Source organism: Aythya marila, assembly GCF_965140915.1.
Source record: "Aythya marila genome assembly, contig: HAP1_HAP1_SCAFFOLD_257, whole genome shotgun sequence".
Lineage (NCBI taxonomy): Eukaryota > Metazoa > Chordata > Aves > Anseriformes > Anatidae > Aythya > Aythya marila.
Genome location: NW_028137242.1, coordinates 132,965 through 150,034, shown reverse-complemented (window position 1 = coordinate 150,034; position 17,070 = coordinate 132,965). Strand labels below are relative to the sequence as shown.

General features: G+C 42.3%; 2 protein-coding genes across 2 annotated transcripts; both read right to left on the bottom strand.

The window, feature by feature from the left end:
* Positions 1 to 456: 456 nt before the first annotated feature.
* LOC309890974 (uncharacterized protein) lies at positions 457 to 2,928 on the bottom strand (the record flags this gene model as incomplete). The annotated part of the gene is given in 3 exon segments (XM_082785377.1): positions 457 to 933; positions 935 to 1,514; positions 2,915 to 2,928. Coding segments are annotated over 3 exon segments (669 nt in total). The 3' UTR covers positions 457 to 858.
* Positions 2,929 to 2,958: 30 nt separating this feature from the next.
* LOC309890973 (ubiquitin carboxyl-terminal hydrolase 42-like) lies at positions 2,959 to 9,566 on the bottom strand (the record flags this gene model as incomplete). Its single annotated transcript, XM_082785376.1, has 12 exons — positions 2,959 to 3,675; positions 3,883 to 4,024; positions 4,488 to 4,588; positions 4,783 to 4,923; positions 5,301 to 5,412; positions 6,309 to 6,391; positions 6,923 to 6,993; positions 7,150 to 7,217; positions 7,422 to 7,524; positions 7,684 to 7,794; positions 8,391 to 8,591; positions 9,338 to 9,566. 12 exons carry the CDS (start codon positions 9,564 to 9,566, stop codon positions 2,959 to 2,961), a joined length of 2,079 nt encoding a protein of 692 aa, XP_082641502.1.
* Positions 9,567 to 17,070: the final 7,504 nt, after the last annotated feature.

Genomic DNA, 17,070 nt, shown 5'->3' with positions numbered 1-17,070 from the left:
TTAATATAAAAGGAATTCCTCACACACGCTGCGGCCGCTTACCTTTAGTATAGTCGTTGGATGCGATGGAGCAGTATTTCTTGCTTTCGCCTGCACTGGAAGTCTTCCCTTCCTTGTAAGGTTGTTTACTGCTCTCACTTCTGCATTACTGACATGAAGAGCCATCTGGAGGATGGCATTCTTCCTTCTTCTCCCGCGTTATCTTCTGGAAACGAGGATCTAAGTGTTCCAAGGAGCCTTTCGCTTTCCTGGTGTTTCTCCTTTTTCTTCTTTTTCTTCTCCTTTTTCTTCTTTTTCTTACGCTTGCGATTGGCATTGTCAAAGCGGAGCGCACAGAAACACAAATCATGAAGTCTGAAAGAAACATGCAAGTTAAAAAGGGAAAAAAAGATGTGGCACTTGTTGCCTATATGAAACCTGATTTATTTTACCACAGGTGATGATTTGCAGCATGTCAGCTATTTTGTGGTGCTTTGTGCACACGCAACTTACTTTAGATGCAGCAAACTTAAGCCGTCAGATTGAAGGACCATAGGTCCTGGTTTGTACACAGATCATTAACAACGGCTAGCTCTGGAATACGTGCAAGCAGAAAAAATCTTTTAACCTAATCTGGAATGGTGTACGGATGTGATTCGAACTATGTGGTCCAAAGCTAGTGCTCTGACACAATTCAGCAAGAGCTTTCCTGTCTTCACTGATCAACCTAACAACATGATCCCCAGCCAGCTGGTGCTATCTAAATAACTTAGAAACCACCAGGAAAAAAAAAAAAAAAAAAAAAAAAAAAAAGGAAGACATGAGAAGCACCCAGAAAAGAATTAGGATAAAAAATGCGGAGTATGCTGGAATCCTTGCTTACTTGGAATCCTTCTCTCCATCTTTATCCTTAGACTTCTTTTTCTTCCAGAACTTGTGATATTTTTGCATTTTTTTCACCACCTACAAGCTCCTTTTCTATCTTTCTGTCTTTCCTTTCTATTTCACTTTCACTACCTTCTGCACGGGTATATTTTCTTTTTCTGTTTCCTTCTGTTTCAGTTTTCTGGCGACAGTTCTCCAAATGAGCTGACACAGGTGGAAGCGCATGTCTTTCACGAGAATGTCTTCTGGAATGTTGCTGAGGTACCGAGCAACGATGCAAGTCTGCTCGGGGTGTGCCAAAGCGACGTACATCTTCCTCTCTCAAGAGGGAACCGTGAGGCCATCCGCTTTTGTAATGATAATGCTTATGTGACCTGCTGTAGTAAGTTGCAGTCGATCTGTCAAAGGCTGAATCGCCGTGAGAGAACTTTCTCTCTCTACTGTCTCCTGTCGCATGAGGTGAATAGTAATCCTTGTAATAGCCACATCTTTCCCATCTCCGTGCTTCGTCTCGATAGTATCTTTCTCTGCTCCAACTTCTTTCCCCTTTGGATCGGTAGTACCTATTGCTACCTTGTTCTGATCTTCCTCCGCTGCCAGATCTGTACTTTGAATATTTGACTGCTCTTCTGCCATTCTCAGGGCTGTTTCTTTCACGAGGGAAAGATCTGTACCTGCTTCCCTCCCAGTACTCCTGCTTGTGACTCTTTTGCTCAACAAATTCCACGCTCAGAGAACACCTCCTCTTGCTGGAAGGACCTGCTTTTTGACTCTCCTTCTCTTCACTAGGAGCATGTTCCCTCTTGCTTCGGTAATGCTCTTTCTCAGTGGTTTTAGTCTTGTCCTTTGTATCTTGGCGTCTATCTGCAATAGCTAAGGAAGAAAGATTGTTAGAGCTACATTCAGTGTCAGACTTGAGAGAGGAAGTTTGCCGCAATTTCTCACCAGGCTCACAAGACTCTTTGCCGGACAAAACATTTTCTTTTGAAATGAGGTCACGTTCTTTTGATCTTCTTGCTTTCTCCTTGTCTCCACCGTCATCACATTGGTACTGGGCGAGGTATTCATCATTCCCAGGAGATTTCGGAGGTTCCGCAACACTGCATAAAATAAAAACCCATTTCTCACTTCTGCTGAAGGACGTGAATATTAAGAGTAAAACCTTCCAAAGGCAAACAAACAAACAAAAACCTCCGGACTACAGGAACGCTCGCAAAGATATGCCATTTAGAAACCTCTCCTGTGATTAGGACACCTTCTTCAGCTCCCAGAGAAAGTGCTTTTTCCCCTCTTGCTTCTGAAGCCATTGCACTAAAAAAGCAAACGCATCTGTCTCCTTCCACCTGCTGCTCTGAGAAAAAAGGCATAGGGGCGAGCGGGGAACAGCCAGTGTTTCTCCAGACAGTGGAGAAAAATGGAAAAAACATTCTATAAAGGAACACAAGTTCTCCTTGAGGCACCAACCTGCATCAGAGTGATATGCTCAGTGCTGATCATTAGTTCTGTTCGTGACACTGGACACACAGTATGGAATTGTACTAATTTAAATTCTTCCATTAAATACTATTAGTAGACAGATAAAACTGTAACGAACTTCCATAAAGTCTTGTCTTAATCAGACTGTGCTCATTTTACCTCATTTCCTCTGACAAGCTGTTCAGCTGGCTGGCTCTGAAGGACTCCGTGATGACTTCTCGATTGACTGAAGGCATAGCTCCAGGCATCTGCAATTAAAACGCACAAGTCAGCAGACAAAAAAATACTATTTGTAGTAGTACTGAGGACTAGTCTTGTCAGAATGTCTCCATTAAACGGTAAGCAAGACCGCTGTGAGTTGTATGCATTATCTACACTTCAAAGATAACCCCAACTCACCCCCCAAAATCTACTTTATGAAACTTAGGAATTTTTATCTCAGCTGAGCTTAAGTTGACAAGTTCTAATGTAAGCTCAGGTCTGCAAATTCTAAGGGGATAATACCACAAAGCCTTACGATCACATGTGTGCTGTGTTTTCTCAGTATTTCACCTGAATTAGGAACACAATAAACACTCCCGAATACATCGTAGGTGAGAAATTCTCGATGGAGCAAATCTATGTTTCAAGCGATCCATTTGTTTTAGAAAAGAACATCTCAGAAGGTTTAACAGGTTCAACTCGGCAAGTGGAATCATCAAGTTTCAGTCCGTTTTCTTTAGATTCATTAACTAACCTAATAGCACCATTTAGTGAATCTGTTTTTGGCAGCTCATGCTGGGATCTTCCTTTGTCAGCATTCTGACAGGAAGAATTGGAATGCTGCAATGTACGGACTACCTTTCCAACCAAAATTCCATTAGAGGACATTGCATTGCATTTCAAATTCCTTTGAAATAAGCCCTTTGACTCCTCCTCAGATTTTCCTGAAGATTCTGCACCATAAGGGACTGTGTTATCAGAGCTGAGTTTAGGATTTTCATTCACTGTTGGCTCCACAAAAATTTCATCAGAAACTTTTTTGTTTGTTTGCATTTGCTTCATTTGCATTACCGAATTTGTAATTGTGGATGAAGGAACAGCCTGGTAGAGATCTTCATCCTCCACAGCACTGCTAAGAAAGTCAGGCTGTGACACAGTCTGACGAGCAGGCAATTTATTGTGAATACTGATGGTGATCTTCTGTTTTCTTGACGTATCAGTCATTGAAGGCCTGGTAATTGCCTGGTTTTGAACACAGGCCATTGGTGGTGCTGAAGATGGCCTTTTTAGGGTGACACCAGTGGTCTTTGTGTCCTCTTTTATGGATCCATTTCCATTTAAACGGCTTGAATTCTGTATTTAAAAAGAAGAAATTGCAAGATGGATTAACGCAAACACTGCATGTAACATTTTGAAACACAAAACTCTCCTACTGAGTGTTTCTACAAATGGTCTTAACACCTAAAAAGATGCTTAAAACCAAACAAAAAACCCCACACCAAACCCCAAACCCACTAGCAGTTTGGTGCCGTTATCTGCCCTCCCGCTTCCCTGAATTACCTTAATCATATGAGGAAGAAGTCGTGGTCCCAGAAATCCAGCCTGCTTACTATTAGCCCCCTGCTGACCAGGAGGGAATGAACAGGGATAAGATGGTGCTGGCAAGTAAAACGCACGTTCTCCAAGTGTCAAATCATAGCGCCTTCAGAAAAGAGCAGTGATCGTAGTTTAGTTTTTCTTTCAGCCTACTCTTGGATTAAATCCCATCCTATCATTTTAGAGGAACAGCTCATACGATATGGAAGCCTTCTCTACAGAAGGCTTCGCCAAGACTACAGACTGAAAAGTAGAGAACAGTCTTCCTACTAAGACTATCACTTGCAGAGCAATAATTCATTCTTACACCACAGATGACCTTCATTTCTCTCCTTCTCTAAAGTAGCCAGCTACAGATAACACATAGATAGCAATTTACACAAGTGCTGCAGTTTAAGGCCAAGCAACAAAAGTTAATAAACGACACAGAGAATTTCAGGTTAGACAGAACTGAATTAGACAAATAATAATCTTCTCCTGGGATAGCAAGAAAAACACTTGCAAAACAGAAAAATATCAATAACAGGAAAGTAAATCTCTTCTGAACACAATTTAAGATTTGTTATTACCTGATATAAAAAAGTATGTAAGCTTGCTGACCAAGAACTCTTTTAATGTCAGTACGCACTACTTTAGCATCATTCATCTGATACCAAAGTCCATTACCAGCCTGCAAATAAAGACAATGATTTCTTTAGGTGAATTGCACGTTTTCCAATTGAAATCACGGATAGGAACAAAATACACACATGTCAAATAAAAATATAATGAAATCTTTTTCCCTAGAAACAGTAGCTGCTAGTCATGCTTTAATTGGTTTGCCAGCACAACCTTTACCCTGTTAGAAATGCTGTTGACTTCTACCTTTACATAGCATATATAGTGTCCTGAGTGACAGCTGACACCGTGATGTACCAGCACCGCGTATAAGGCATAGAGCAGTGGTTCTCCCATTGACTGCGACATGTAGGCTCTCAGGTCCAAATACTCCGGATATTTCACCTCCTAAAGAGACATCAAGAAGATAGAAAAATTATCCCAGAGTACTTCGTGGACTAGCCAGAGAAAAACACTTCCAAAAAACACAGACTAGAATTGATTTCTAGAATATATTTCTCGAATATATTTCTTGATTCACTACAAATAAGTCTTCCCATAAACAACGGTTAAGACTAGAAGTTGCAGAGAACTGTTTCCTGATGAATCAGCCTTCTCAGAGGAAAGCATACGCTTCTTGTCAAGCGGGAACTTTATTGATATTAAGAGAAAGAATAAGCCATAGTCGTTAGTCTACAATTATTGTCTGAAAATATTAACAACTTTCAGCTTTGGGGGATGTCCCATTACACAATGATATAGTTGCATTACAGTGGTAAATATACCTTGTTGATCTTTCCACCTGTGAAATCTGCAAATCTTTTCAGTGATATTGTGAGAACCTTGGAAGAACGGTGTATGGTAAATCTCTTGGATGCAGGAACCATCTTTTTACACCTTAAAACCAAGCAGAGATAAGTGTTTGAAGGCATCTTCTTTTTTCGCCCCCAAAACAAACTCCTTTTAATGTCTCACGCATGCCTATGCTATTTGAATGATATTTACTTGCATAATAGGTTGGTCTTTTTTCTTTTCATAAACCCATGCACTGCGTGTCAGGTTTGTTAATACACAGAAGAAGGTCAATTTTCCCAACAACTCAGAGCATAGTGGGAACAGGAATCTCTCACAAAAGGGTATGACCAGGTTGGATGGCAAGGTACCATTTCTTGGTCTACAAAAGTGGCTATTTGAACTCCAATCCTGGATACATTCTTTCAGCTTTCAAGGGAAATACAAATACTGAAAGCGGAACGAGAGAGCCTTGGTCCCCAGGGCTAGAAATTGCAAATAATCTCCAACATAGGTCGACTATCAACATCAAAAATACAACAGAAGCACATGGTCATTCTACAGGAGGGAGACATTTAACAGTAGGAAGTCTTCATGTACTGAGCTTGTCTGGAAAGACACTGAAACCATCTGCCATCCTTTGAAACAAAATAGTTCAGTTTGACACATTGCCCGCTCCAAGGTAGGACCTACGGTGTAAGCAGTGAAAATTAGCCACTAGCCCAGAGAACAACGGAAACTGGGCAGTTTACATCAAGAAAAGTACTGTCGAGAGCTAATAAATAGAAAGAACAAAAGTAGCTCTTTTTGAATTCTGATGGCAAAATACAAGCCAGAGAATTGCAAACCCATAGGGAATGCCTATGAACAAGACTTCCCCCCTCCAAGGAAACAAAAATCCAAGTCTTTTATAAACTTCCACAAAACTTGTAAGTAGATCCAAAGTTTAGAGGTAGTCCAACAGAGTCATGCAACATAGAAAACTGACGTCAAAATCTTACTCGCTACATTTATAGCAATTCTCTCCATCCAGCTCTTCAGGTTTCACAAAGAGTTCCAGAGCTCTGCTAACAGACGAAACCGCCTAGAGCAGCGAGAAAGAAGAGCGCAAAGTCACCGTAATTCAGAATTCCAGAGACATACTAGTAGTTTATAAGAGAATCTTACTAACATACTCAAGCGATCTACTAGGAGCACTGTGAAGAAGGAGGCAGAAAGAGCATGCTCAGCATTGACCTCACCTGGAAGGCATTTGACTTTGGAACAAATACTTTTCCAGTAGCCTAGACAGCATCTACAGTGTGCTTTGTCATCAATACTGGGGACAAATTCATCAGTCTAACAATTAGATGTATATTGAGGTAGAACAACAAAGAAGTATGACAGCATTATAATTTTTGCAGAAAGAGAATTCTTTCCCCTTAAACCCAATGCAAATGTGGAGACTATTTACATGGGTTCCACGGAAGGACAAAGTCCAATCCACTTCCTTAGCACCACCAAGCTCTTACGTTTTAACATTATATGTGGTTTGGTTTTTTAAGTTAAACAAGTTTAATTTAGAAAGTTATGCATGTACTTAAACATCATGAATTATATTTAGAAAACATCTTACCTTTATATCCAAAGTGATATCAAGAAATGCCTCATACGTATCCGAAACTGCTTTGCAATTCAAGCACTTCACTGGAAACAAAATATAAATGCTTAACATTATGTGAAGGAGACTAACTGTCCAAATTCAAGTTGTTGACAGATACTACTTTAGACAAACTACAGACTGCTTTACTACCGACAAAAGACACAGATCAGTTCTAAGGACAGGAATATTTTTTCAAGTACCTCTCGATCTTAGAAATCCTCCAAATATTTGATGAATGATGGTGGTAGCTTGAGAAGATCTGTCCAATCTGGAAATAAATTATAATCAGACCTCAGAAGATTTAAGGCACAGAATTAACTCTTCAAAGAGTTTGATGAAAACCAAGGATGATGTAGACTTGCGTTGCTGATAGTAAATAAGGCACTAAAAGGTGCTAGAGATCATTTCTGAGAGTAAATAAAGGACTAGAAGGTGCTAGAGAATGTATGAAAGTGAACTTGTTTATGCTTACTCGGTGCTTCCGTTCAAGCACGCTTCCTGCATAGCATCAACAGTATAGCGCAAGAACTCGTGTGCGTCTTCTTGACTGCCAAAACGGAAATGTTGTCCTATTCCTAAATAAGAAGATGATAGTATTGACCTCATTTAAAAATGAAATCATTCTTGTATTTCTAAAATCTCTCTTCATTGGAGTGTTAAAACCACTTAGACACATCAAATAATTATTTGAAGATTACAAGCTATCGAAAAGAAACACATCTGAAGCCACTTACGACTGAGATTACTGATAACATGCGTAGGCTCGATGGCATCAACAGTGCAACGCAGGGCCTGGTTAATGTGAGTCTCCATCGTGCACATCATGCAAAAATCTTGTTCACGACCTGAAGAGTGAAAGAACAAAGCATCCCAGTCCAGCGAAATATCCAGAACTACAAACATCTAAGTACAATTTAAACTATAGATACAATATCCACTCTCCTTGCTACATTCTATTCTCCCAAGATGCCAATGTCCCAACAGTCTTGTAACATTTCATTTCACACAACTTGACAGAAGAAAAATATCCACTAAGCCTGTATTCAAATGCATGTTGTGATGAGAAATCTAAAAGACTACTGCAAAGTCGCAGTTGTAAAGGCTGACAGGAATGTGAACTCCACAGGCTGCAAAATGTATTACTCTCTAAAATTACTACCAAATGCATTACTGTCCAATGCACTTCATTATTCCCATGAAGCAATAAATAATCCTTTAATAAACAAACAAACAAACAAACAAACAAATAACTAACTAAATAAATAAAACATGGTGCATTAATTGCACTCCATATGCTATTCGGAGCCCACTGCTAATACAGTGCTCAAAGCCAGCTGCTACAGGTAAAATCAGGCAAATAAGCTTATCTCACAGAATCACTGCTGTTCTTTCACCTTCAGAGCTATCCAACAGATTCAAAATACTGTTAGAAAGTACTCACATGACTGGCTGTGCTCAAGAGAAAGCATGTAATTGGCAAGTGGGGGTGTGTAGGTCAAACACTGTAGAGTAGCATTAAGAAAACATGTGTTGCCAAGATTGTACAGGCCAACTCCAACACTTTGTGTTTCTCGCCAATCCATACAAATCTTCTCAGGTGGAAAAAGAATGCTCTGTGGCGGAGCAATTCCATCATTAACGACTGCAAGAAAGTTAAATTTAAAAAGAGATCTTGTTTGTTTGTTTCGAAGAAAGGTATTTAAAAAAATACTATTCTGCAGGAGCACCTAGAGGAGCTAGCTACAATCCAAACCAGAAAAACTTATTGCAGACAGCTTTAATACCACCAAATTCAAATTGGCTGGTCAACACAATGTTTTGGGGAAAAAAAAAAAAAAACAAAAACAACTTTAGTCAACCATTTTAATTTTTCTAAGGCAAGGCTAACTGCCATTCTGTTTGGAGCACCTAATGCCAAGTTCCTCTCCATCTATAATCTTTAACCTGATTAACTCAACTACTGTTTTTTTCCTTATTATAACTTAAACCACAAACTTAGACTTGAAATTATACGGTAAAAACGTAAAAACTAGGAACTAGGAATGACGGTACCCCTACAAATACCAGATCTTTTCCTGAGCAATGTTATCCTTCAAAAAACCTGTGAAAAATGGAAGCTGTGAATAGCAACAATCAAACACTTTTCTCTGCAAAACAGAAAAGACATGGAGGAATCTGTGCATTACAAAAAGCTCCCCGTATTTCTCTGTTGACTGTAAATATATCAAAATTAATTTCTGTAACATCAGTCACTTCAGTTGCCTTAGGGGATTCGCTTTTGAAGTCTTTCTTCACAGTAGTCCCCTTCTCTATCAGTGCAACAAGTAAGAACTGCATTTTCTACTTTTGCTTTGAAGACAATGGAGGCAGGATAGAACGCACACTTACTTAGATCTCTTGGGGCAAAAGCCTTAGATTTTTCAGATGACCTACAGTAAATAGCACCTCCACGTCCTTGGGCCACAGAGACTTGGCTTGAATCTTCTGCAGGCACTATCCGGCCCCAGTTGGCGGTGCGTGACATCAGTATTTTAGGACTTGGTTTCTTGGATTTGCCAGACCGCCTTGAAGAGGGCTTTTTAGGCTTTGAAGATTTGGGCTTCTTAGCTACGGTCATTGTTCACATCTGCGACAGAGACAGAAGTTCTGGTTGACGTAAGACTATCAAGAAGCACTCCAAGAAGAAAAGAGTAACAGAAGTCCTGTCACTTAATCTCAAAGAAACAGCCTTAAGAACTAAATCGCTGGTATGAATGATTTAAAAAGAATCCCCAAACTAAACACACAAAGTGAAAATTTCCATCTAAACTCTATCAGTATTACTTTTCGCTTCTGCAGAACTAGTGGCTGATGCCATTTCTTTCCCTTCCGTAGGATTTTAATCCATTACAACTCTGGAGTCTTTTTAATATAAAAATGTAGAAGACATTCTCTGAGGGGAATCAGTTATTTATTGATTTCCGGAGTTGCGCAATTATCTGTTAATTAGTACCTATGATCTAATAGATAATTGTTGCAATTATCTATTGCTGGCATTAGTAACGGAACACTATTACTTCACTGCCTGCGTTTTTCTGTTTCGTCTGCACAAAGGTACCCAGAACTCACTGCTACTTTTCTTCTGTCTTTCCAGGGCTCGCCCTCTACCTCACTGTCTACTGCACCAGTCATGAGGGGTTTGTTGTGATTCTATAATGAGCCTAGCTTTTAAATACACCTTTTCTGGGCGTCACTTGTTGATAGCAAGTTAATTTGTGAGGGCTCCTCAGTATACATCATGCGGTCGCTTTTTCCAGGTGAAAAAGCGGAGCTGTAAGTGGCAGTACACCAAAGCCCTGGCATGCTGAGATCCAAGAGGAGAGATGTTTGGCCCTCCTTTTCACTCCTGGGAACCATATACCTCAAAACCCACAGAGGATGGGCTGTATCTCAGAGAAATCTTGGGAAAGGAGAGCATGAAGAGCATGTTTGCAAATTCATTTCTCCCTGGGCTTCTTCTGCTTCTCCAAGAAAGACGAGTTTGAATATAACTTTGGCAGCAGTACTTCTGGTGTTTTACTCCTACCACATTTAAAACTGCTACGACAAACTGAAAAGTTAGACTAAAAAGCAGCTCTTTCCGTTCTCCTTTCTAAAGTTGCACGCTTTCCTCATGCAAAACAACAGGGGAATGTAAGCTAGAAACGGAAATGCTGAATGTAAAACAAAACAAAACAAACCTCAGCCCTCCAGGACAAAAGCCAATAACTGCTACAAAGTCCTTTTTAAAATGCTGATTAGGTTTCAAGGTGATACCGCTTTAAATAAGCGTAGTTGTGTGTCCATAGGCAGAAGCTGAATAATGACAGGATGAACTTCTATACTTCATGTTTTGTTACTGTCTTACTGTAGCACACAGGGACTTGTTACCTTTAGGGAAACCACTAACCTCATGGAGGGTTTAAAACATAAGCTAGTTTGTTATACCAAAATGACGGAGAGAACAAAGCATAAAGTGCTTTCAGATTTCTAGCACGCCTTGATTGCTGTCCATTAAACTTCAGACACGTTAAACAAAACACAGTAAATAAGAAAACTCCTAGTCCCACAGCTGGCAAATTGTGTGCAGAGGTTGTAATTAGAACTTTTTTGCCTTGACGTTTTACATTTAAAATTGATTTTAAATCCATTCTATACACACTTTCCATTCCTGAAAAAACAATACGCAAACCTGACAAATGCATTTACATGAGAAATGAAGTCGTCCTTGTCCGATTGGAAGACTAAGGTGACAGCTCCTGGGCTCAGGGATAAGCTCCGATCTTCACCAGTGACAGCTCCTTTTTTAGGATTGAAAGGGAAAATGTTTCAGCAACACATTGGAAACATACTTAAGGGACAAGAAACAAAATCAAGACTGCAGTGAGAAGGAGAACAGAAAAACAATACTGGGGAAAATGGGAAGGGAAGGGAAGGGAAGGGAAGGGAAGGGAAGGGAAGGGAAGGGAAGGGAAGGGAAGGGAAGGGAAGGGAAGGGAAGGGAAGGGAAGGGAAGGGAAGGGAAGGGAAGGGAAGGGAAGGGAAGGGAAGGGAAGGGAAGGGAAGGGAAGGGAAGGGAAGGGAAGGGAAGACCTTGATCTTTATACTGACCAATGAGATAAGCCTTACACATTTTTAAGTTTATTTTTGACAACTGATTGAGGTGTTACCAGCTATTAAGTACGATTCAAGAGCAAATATTAACACTAGAAAGAAGAAATCCGATCCACCACCACTGTTTCAAAATACATCCATTTCTCATTTGGAGATGACGTCTCTCTGGCAAGGTAGTAGAAAAACTGTAAATACCGATAGAGCTTCCTCTCCCGATGTTCCATATACATACCGATGCTGTTCCTACACCTACGCTCTGAGCATAAATTTATGTTGACATGAGTGACAAGAGAGGGTGTTACTCCTCTCTTTGTTTGCCTTGAGAGACACACCTCTTGTCCATTGAAAAGTAAATTCAAGATTCCAGATCACTTAAGACAGTTGCTATCCCCCCATTCAGAGTTCTGCAGCAGCACTCTTCAGATGTGTTTAGCAGTCTCTTTAGAAAATGTTATCACTTAGGACCTGCTTCTCAGTAGGTCCACGTTTGGCCTCCGCTTAGCAGAGAGTCAATCCCAGCTTAAGCTTTCGTACAAGAGCCCCTTCACGAAACGGAGTTGAACCCTGACATAACTGAGTTGAACCTTTAACCTTGAAGCTTCCTTAAAGAAGAAAGCAGCACCCAGGCCAGGAAATAGAAATTAATCGTCACTTTACCCTGAAACGCAGTGGGCTATTCTGTGCTGGCAGGATTGCTGCCGGGCTGGCCGACGAGGCGGCGGGCAGCTCCCCGGGGCCACAGGGCCTGGCACAGGGAGCCGCCGGGGGTCTCCAAGGTCCGGGAACAGCGGCAACAGCGGCAACAGCAGGGACAGAGGGGACAGCAGCGACAGCAGCAGCCACCTCAGCCGGGGCCGTCTCCACAACCGCCACAACGGCCTCGGAACGCCGCCGAACTCGGAGCTCCAGCGTGACGCCTTGTGAACCTGGCCGCGCTGCTCATGGCTAAAACCAGAGCGTTTCCTCCGGCGTGTGTTTACTGTCGGTGCCGGATCGGCCCTCACCCCGAGCTCTCCCTGCCGGGAGGGCTTTGGGGTTGGGGTTTCCCTCCCGCCGCCGCCGCGGGCAGGCCCCGCGCGCAAGGGGTCCGCGCTGGGGAGCAGCATCTCACCCGCGGCGAGAGACCGAGGGCACGACATGAAAAAGCCCCGACACAAAAATGCCACGACATGCGGCCGAGGCGGCGGGGAGACGGCTCTGAGGGAGCTGCCACTTCGCCCCGCCGTCCTCCCCTCCCGGGCCGCCCCGCCGAGCCCCGTGCGCCTCAGGCGCTGCGCTGAGGGGGTGGCTGGCTACTGAGACAGCTGCCCAGGGCACTGCTCATGGCACCGAGCCTGACGGAGGTCAACAAGTGTTGAACAATGCTCTCAGACATCGGGTCTCACTTTGGGGTGGTCCTGTGTGGAGCCACGAGTTGGACTTGGTGATTATTGGGAGTCCTTTCCACCTTGGGATGTTCTCTGATTCTAGGTCAGCAATCCAGTAGCTGATGAGAAGTGTGGAGTCATTCAAAGGGAAGAGAGAGCACAACACTTCTCGTTTGCAGAAGCGGCTATTTGGTAACCAAACCGATGATTCCTTTGCTTCTAGAGCAACTAACAGCAGGGATCCGCTTTACAATGGAGGGAAAAGAGTCGTTGGCATGTCATGTGAAGTAAGCTTCAAATCCCAGAGGATGATTTTGTTGGAACTTTATTCAGCTGAAAACACGGAAGCCTTGCTTCTGCTTGTGTTAGTTACAGCTCCAGTTTACTTTGGTTGGGAGGGAAGGCATTCCAGGCTAATGTGCTGTACCTGTTCCTTCAGCTCATTGTCCATAAACGGAGGAGCAAACGAAATCAGTTTAATCTCCATAAAATGCAGCAGACAAAGCGGAGTAGAGGGCGATCTAGCACTTAATTTTTCCTGTAAGCAGGAAACCCAGAACTCAACAACACTTTTCAAATCTTGTCCTGCAGTAAATGACCAGCTGAGTGAAGCTTGCATTTAGAGGATGTGCTCCTCCAGTAGACGGAAATAGCTTTTCCTCTTCACAAGTGCAACTGAGTGGTGGACTGGCAGCTACGTGGTTAACTAGTTGTGCCAAAGGGGTTGTGTTGAATGCACAGAAAAATATGCAGGTCCCAACAGTAAAGGGTTGTCTGTAGGCATGACACCGAGTACAGATGTTGTCTGCAGGTTCGTGCAGAGTGCACCGCGCCAATAAGCACCCAGAGTCGGAATGCACACGAAGGTCTTTTAATTATATAATTACTTATAGAACTCTGCAGAGTCAGGTACTTGGCCATCTTTCGCAAAGCAAGCACACCTCTGACTCGAATCACCGTCATTTATACACAGGAAACTTGTGAAAACTCTCTCTTTGGCTCCTTTGGATTGGTTATTACAGCTCACCTAACTTATCTCCACTGAGCTTGTGCATTACAGAGGAATACCGGGGGGGAGGGGGAACAGGAGAGGGGGGACACACACTGAATCCCACATTAGCATAGATTAGCATTTTGACAGGTGTGATTTTTAATGTGCTAATGACCCTTAATGAGAAAAAGGTTACTATAGGTCAGTCTGGAGCTGGTGTTCTCCTTCCTGTTTTTTCCCTTTTAGCCCTTCTCTTCCTTGCTTCTGCTAGCTCAAGGCTACCTGTCTCTCTCCTTCTTTATTTTCTCAGCTAAAAGACTGCACAAGCTACACGCCTCCCTATTTGCTTCAACATTTCCTTGGTTTTGTTTTTGTTTTTTTCCCAGCTTTGGGACGACACAGGTGTGGTTTGATATTTGCCAGTATAGCTAAAACTCACGCCAGTCTGCTCACGCACAGTAAGTAGTAAGATTTAAGGACTGGTTTCATCGGCTTCTTCCATACTAACATCCTTCTTATGTTTTAGATATGCTGTAGTTAAATCAACACTAAGTTACTACTTGTGGAGTAATCGCCTTAAGCGACTAGGCATCATAAGCACACCTCCATCCCAAAAGCTACCCGCCTCCAAGGTGCAACCACCCCTCACTGAGCACGCCCTCGGAATTTCTCACAGCCTGTACCTTTAAACGCAAGTGAGATCATTTCTACCAAGCACAACCAAGATATGCATGACTAGAGTCACTCAAGCTCCACCTTAAAGATAGAAAATAATATCAATTGCTTTAAGAGAAAGGGGATGTTAGGGAAGATACTATCAGGAAGGATTCCTTCTGACATCACTCGACAGGCTGAGCCTCTCACTCCCCCACCCCCACTCCATTGGGACGCCGTGGGGTAAGATCTGAACGCTTGCTTATACCAGGCGTCTCTGTGGAATCTTAGAAATCTCTAGAGTTTTGATGCTTTTTCATGTCTTAATACCTAGGCTGTGTACCTGTGCATTTCATGCATGCTAGCTTGCTTTTGCAGACAGTGAATTTATCACTGACAATCCAAAGAACCTGTGTACCTGTCGCCGTAAGAAATTGCACTTAATTGCATTCTTCCTAGCTGTGAGAGTTCTCCTTGAATGCGACTAGAGCGAGGCCGTACTGCGTTGTTGGTGAATCCGTGACCGTGATAGTTCAGCACCCTGAATCCGACGGGACCCATGACGGTCAATCGGCTACACCCCTTAACGCGACACTACTAGACGAAGAAGATGACAGGGCTTGCATGCACTGCATTAGGCTTTGCATGTGAAAACACCCCCAAATAATTTCACGTACATTTAACGTTTTTAAAGGGAAAAAAACAGGAAGGTGTAGTCTCTCTGTAAGCTACAGCCCTACATAGTTAAGGCATCAGCATTCATTCCTTTGCTTGATAGCAAAGTATGAACATACAGAAGAGTTAAATATTTTCTTTGCATTCTTAAAGGCGATTTTTCAGGCTTGGGCTTCAGTTGTTGGAGTTGAAGAAATCAGTAGACATCCTTACTTTTACGTTAAGACCAAAATCTTTATCTAAGATTGTGTTATCTAACGCAACTAAACTCCCACCCCCACATGGTTTTTTTGTAACTTCGCAATGATCTTGCTGCAGTCCCACTCTGATGGTCTTTCAGTAACATGCAAACTGCCGTGGCAGATTCTGTTACAGTGCTTTTCTATTGACAGTGTGCATAACACTCAAGGTAAAGCCCCTCATTTCGCAGTGGGGACATAAAGTGTTTCTTTGGACCCTGCTGCTTCTGTTAGTACTCATTTTTTCACAAACTTGTTGAACCTGAGCCGTGCCTACTGAGCCAACGAATGCTTTGATGACACAGTATTTTGTCAAAGCAGTTTTGCTTCTTGGAGCTACAGAAGCAGCTCTGGCTACGTGATAGCGAATTGTGCTGCATTGGCAAAACCAGACTTAGCTACAGACTTACAACACTTGCTAACTCGATCTATTTCAAATCTCATTTTAACTTTAAAGGACAATCAGTTTTGTGGCTCCTGTCTTACTAATTTGCCTTGTTTTGCATGGAAGGGCAGCCTGTGAATGTTTTGCTTTATTGCATGCTTCAAAAAAAGGCTGAGGAAGAGACTGGAGGAACCTTTTCTATTCTATGGACTTTCCCCCGAGAGCGTGGAATTGCAGGCTACTTGGATGAATGTTCCAATGTGAGTAAGGGAGCAGACCTCAGCCAAAGGAGGTGGAATCCTTGCTTAATAGTAAGTATCAGTGTGGGGACATCTTTGCTTAACGGGAGCCATTTAAACTCTTCATAGAAACAAAATAAGCTGGACATCTTATGCTTGGAAAGCAGTATGGTTACACAGCGGCTAACATAATGACTTGAGTCTTCTGCTCTGCAACTTCAGGTTTTGTTTTCAAGCAGTGCATACATCAGTTTAAGCTTTGGACAAGGAGATTTGCAATGCAAATAGTGATAAACCAGAATCAGCGGCGCTGACGAGTGTAATGGTGAAATGCAGCAAATCAAGTATTCCTGGAGAAATGTGAGATTACAAAACTAGCAAGCCATGAAGCACTTTTGTTGTTGTTGTTGGTTGTTTTTTAAATCAATTCTTATATGCTGAAATAGCACCTTCAAGAAAATCTGTTTATCTAGCCAGGTAACGGTGTCTCCCTGTAAACAGGAAGGAAATGCCAGGAGCAGCCATACCTCTTTGCTGTCAAAATAAAGAGCAAGTCGAGGCCAACATCATGCCATAGTGCAAAGGCTTGCTAAGAAAGATCATTCTAAGAGGTCTGCAAGAAAAGATGACTTACTTTGTCATAAGTTTGTCAAATAGAATGGACGAGTTAGTAGTCGAGTACCGACTGTGTCCGACTCTACAGCTGCGGCGCAGCTCCAAGTCCCTGTTTTCTCCGTGGACTCGTCTCACAGTTTTTGCACCAGCTCTACTCCTCAATGTTCTGGTGACTGAAACGCAGAAACAAAGTCTTTTGAAACAGTGAAGATGGGATTCTCCTTATTTCACCGTTGCTCTTGTAAAATGGAAACAGACAGACAAAAAAGGCACCCTGAAGTGGATTGAGTTTTCTTTACATTTCAGATCAGAAGTTGGTGTCAC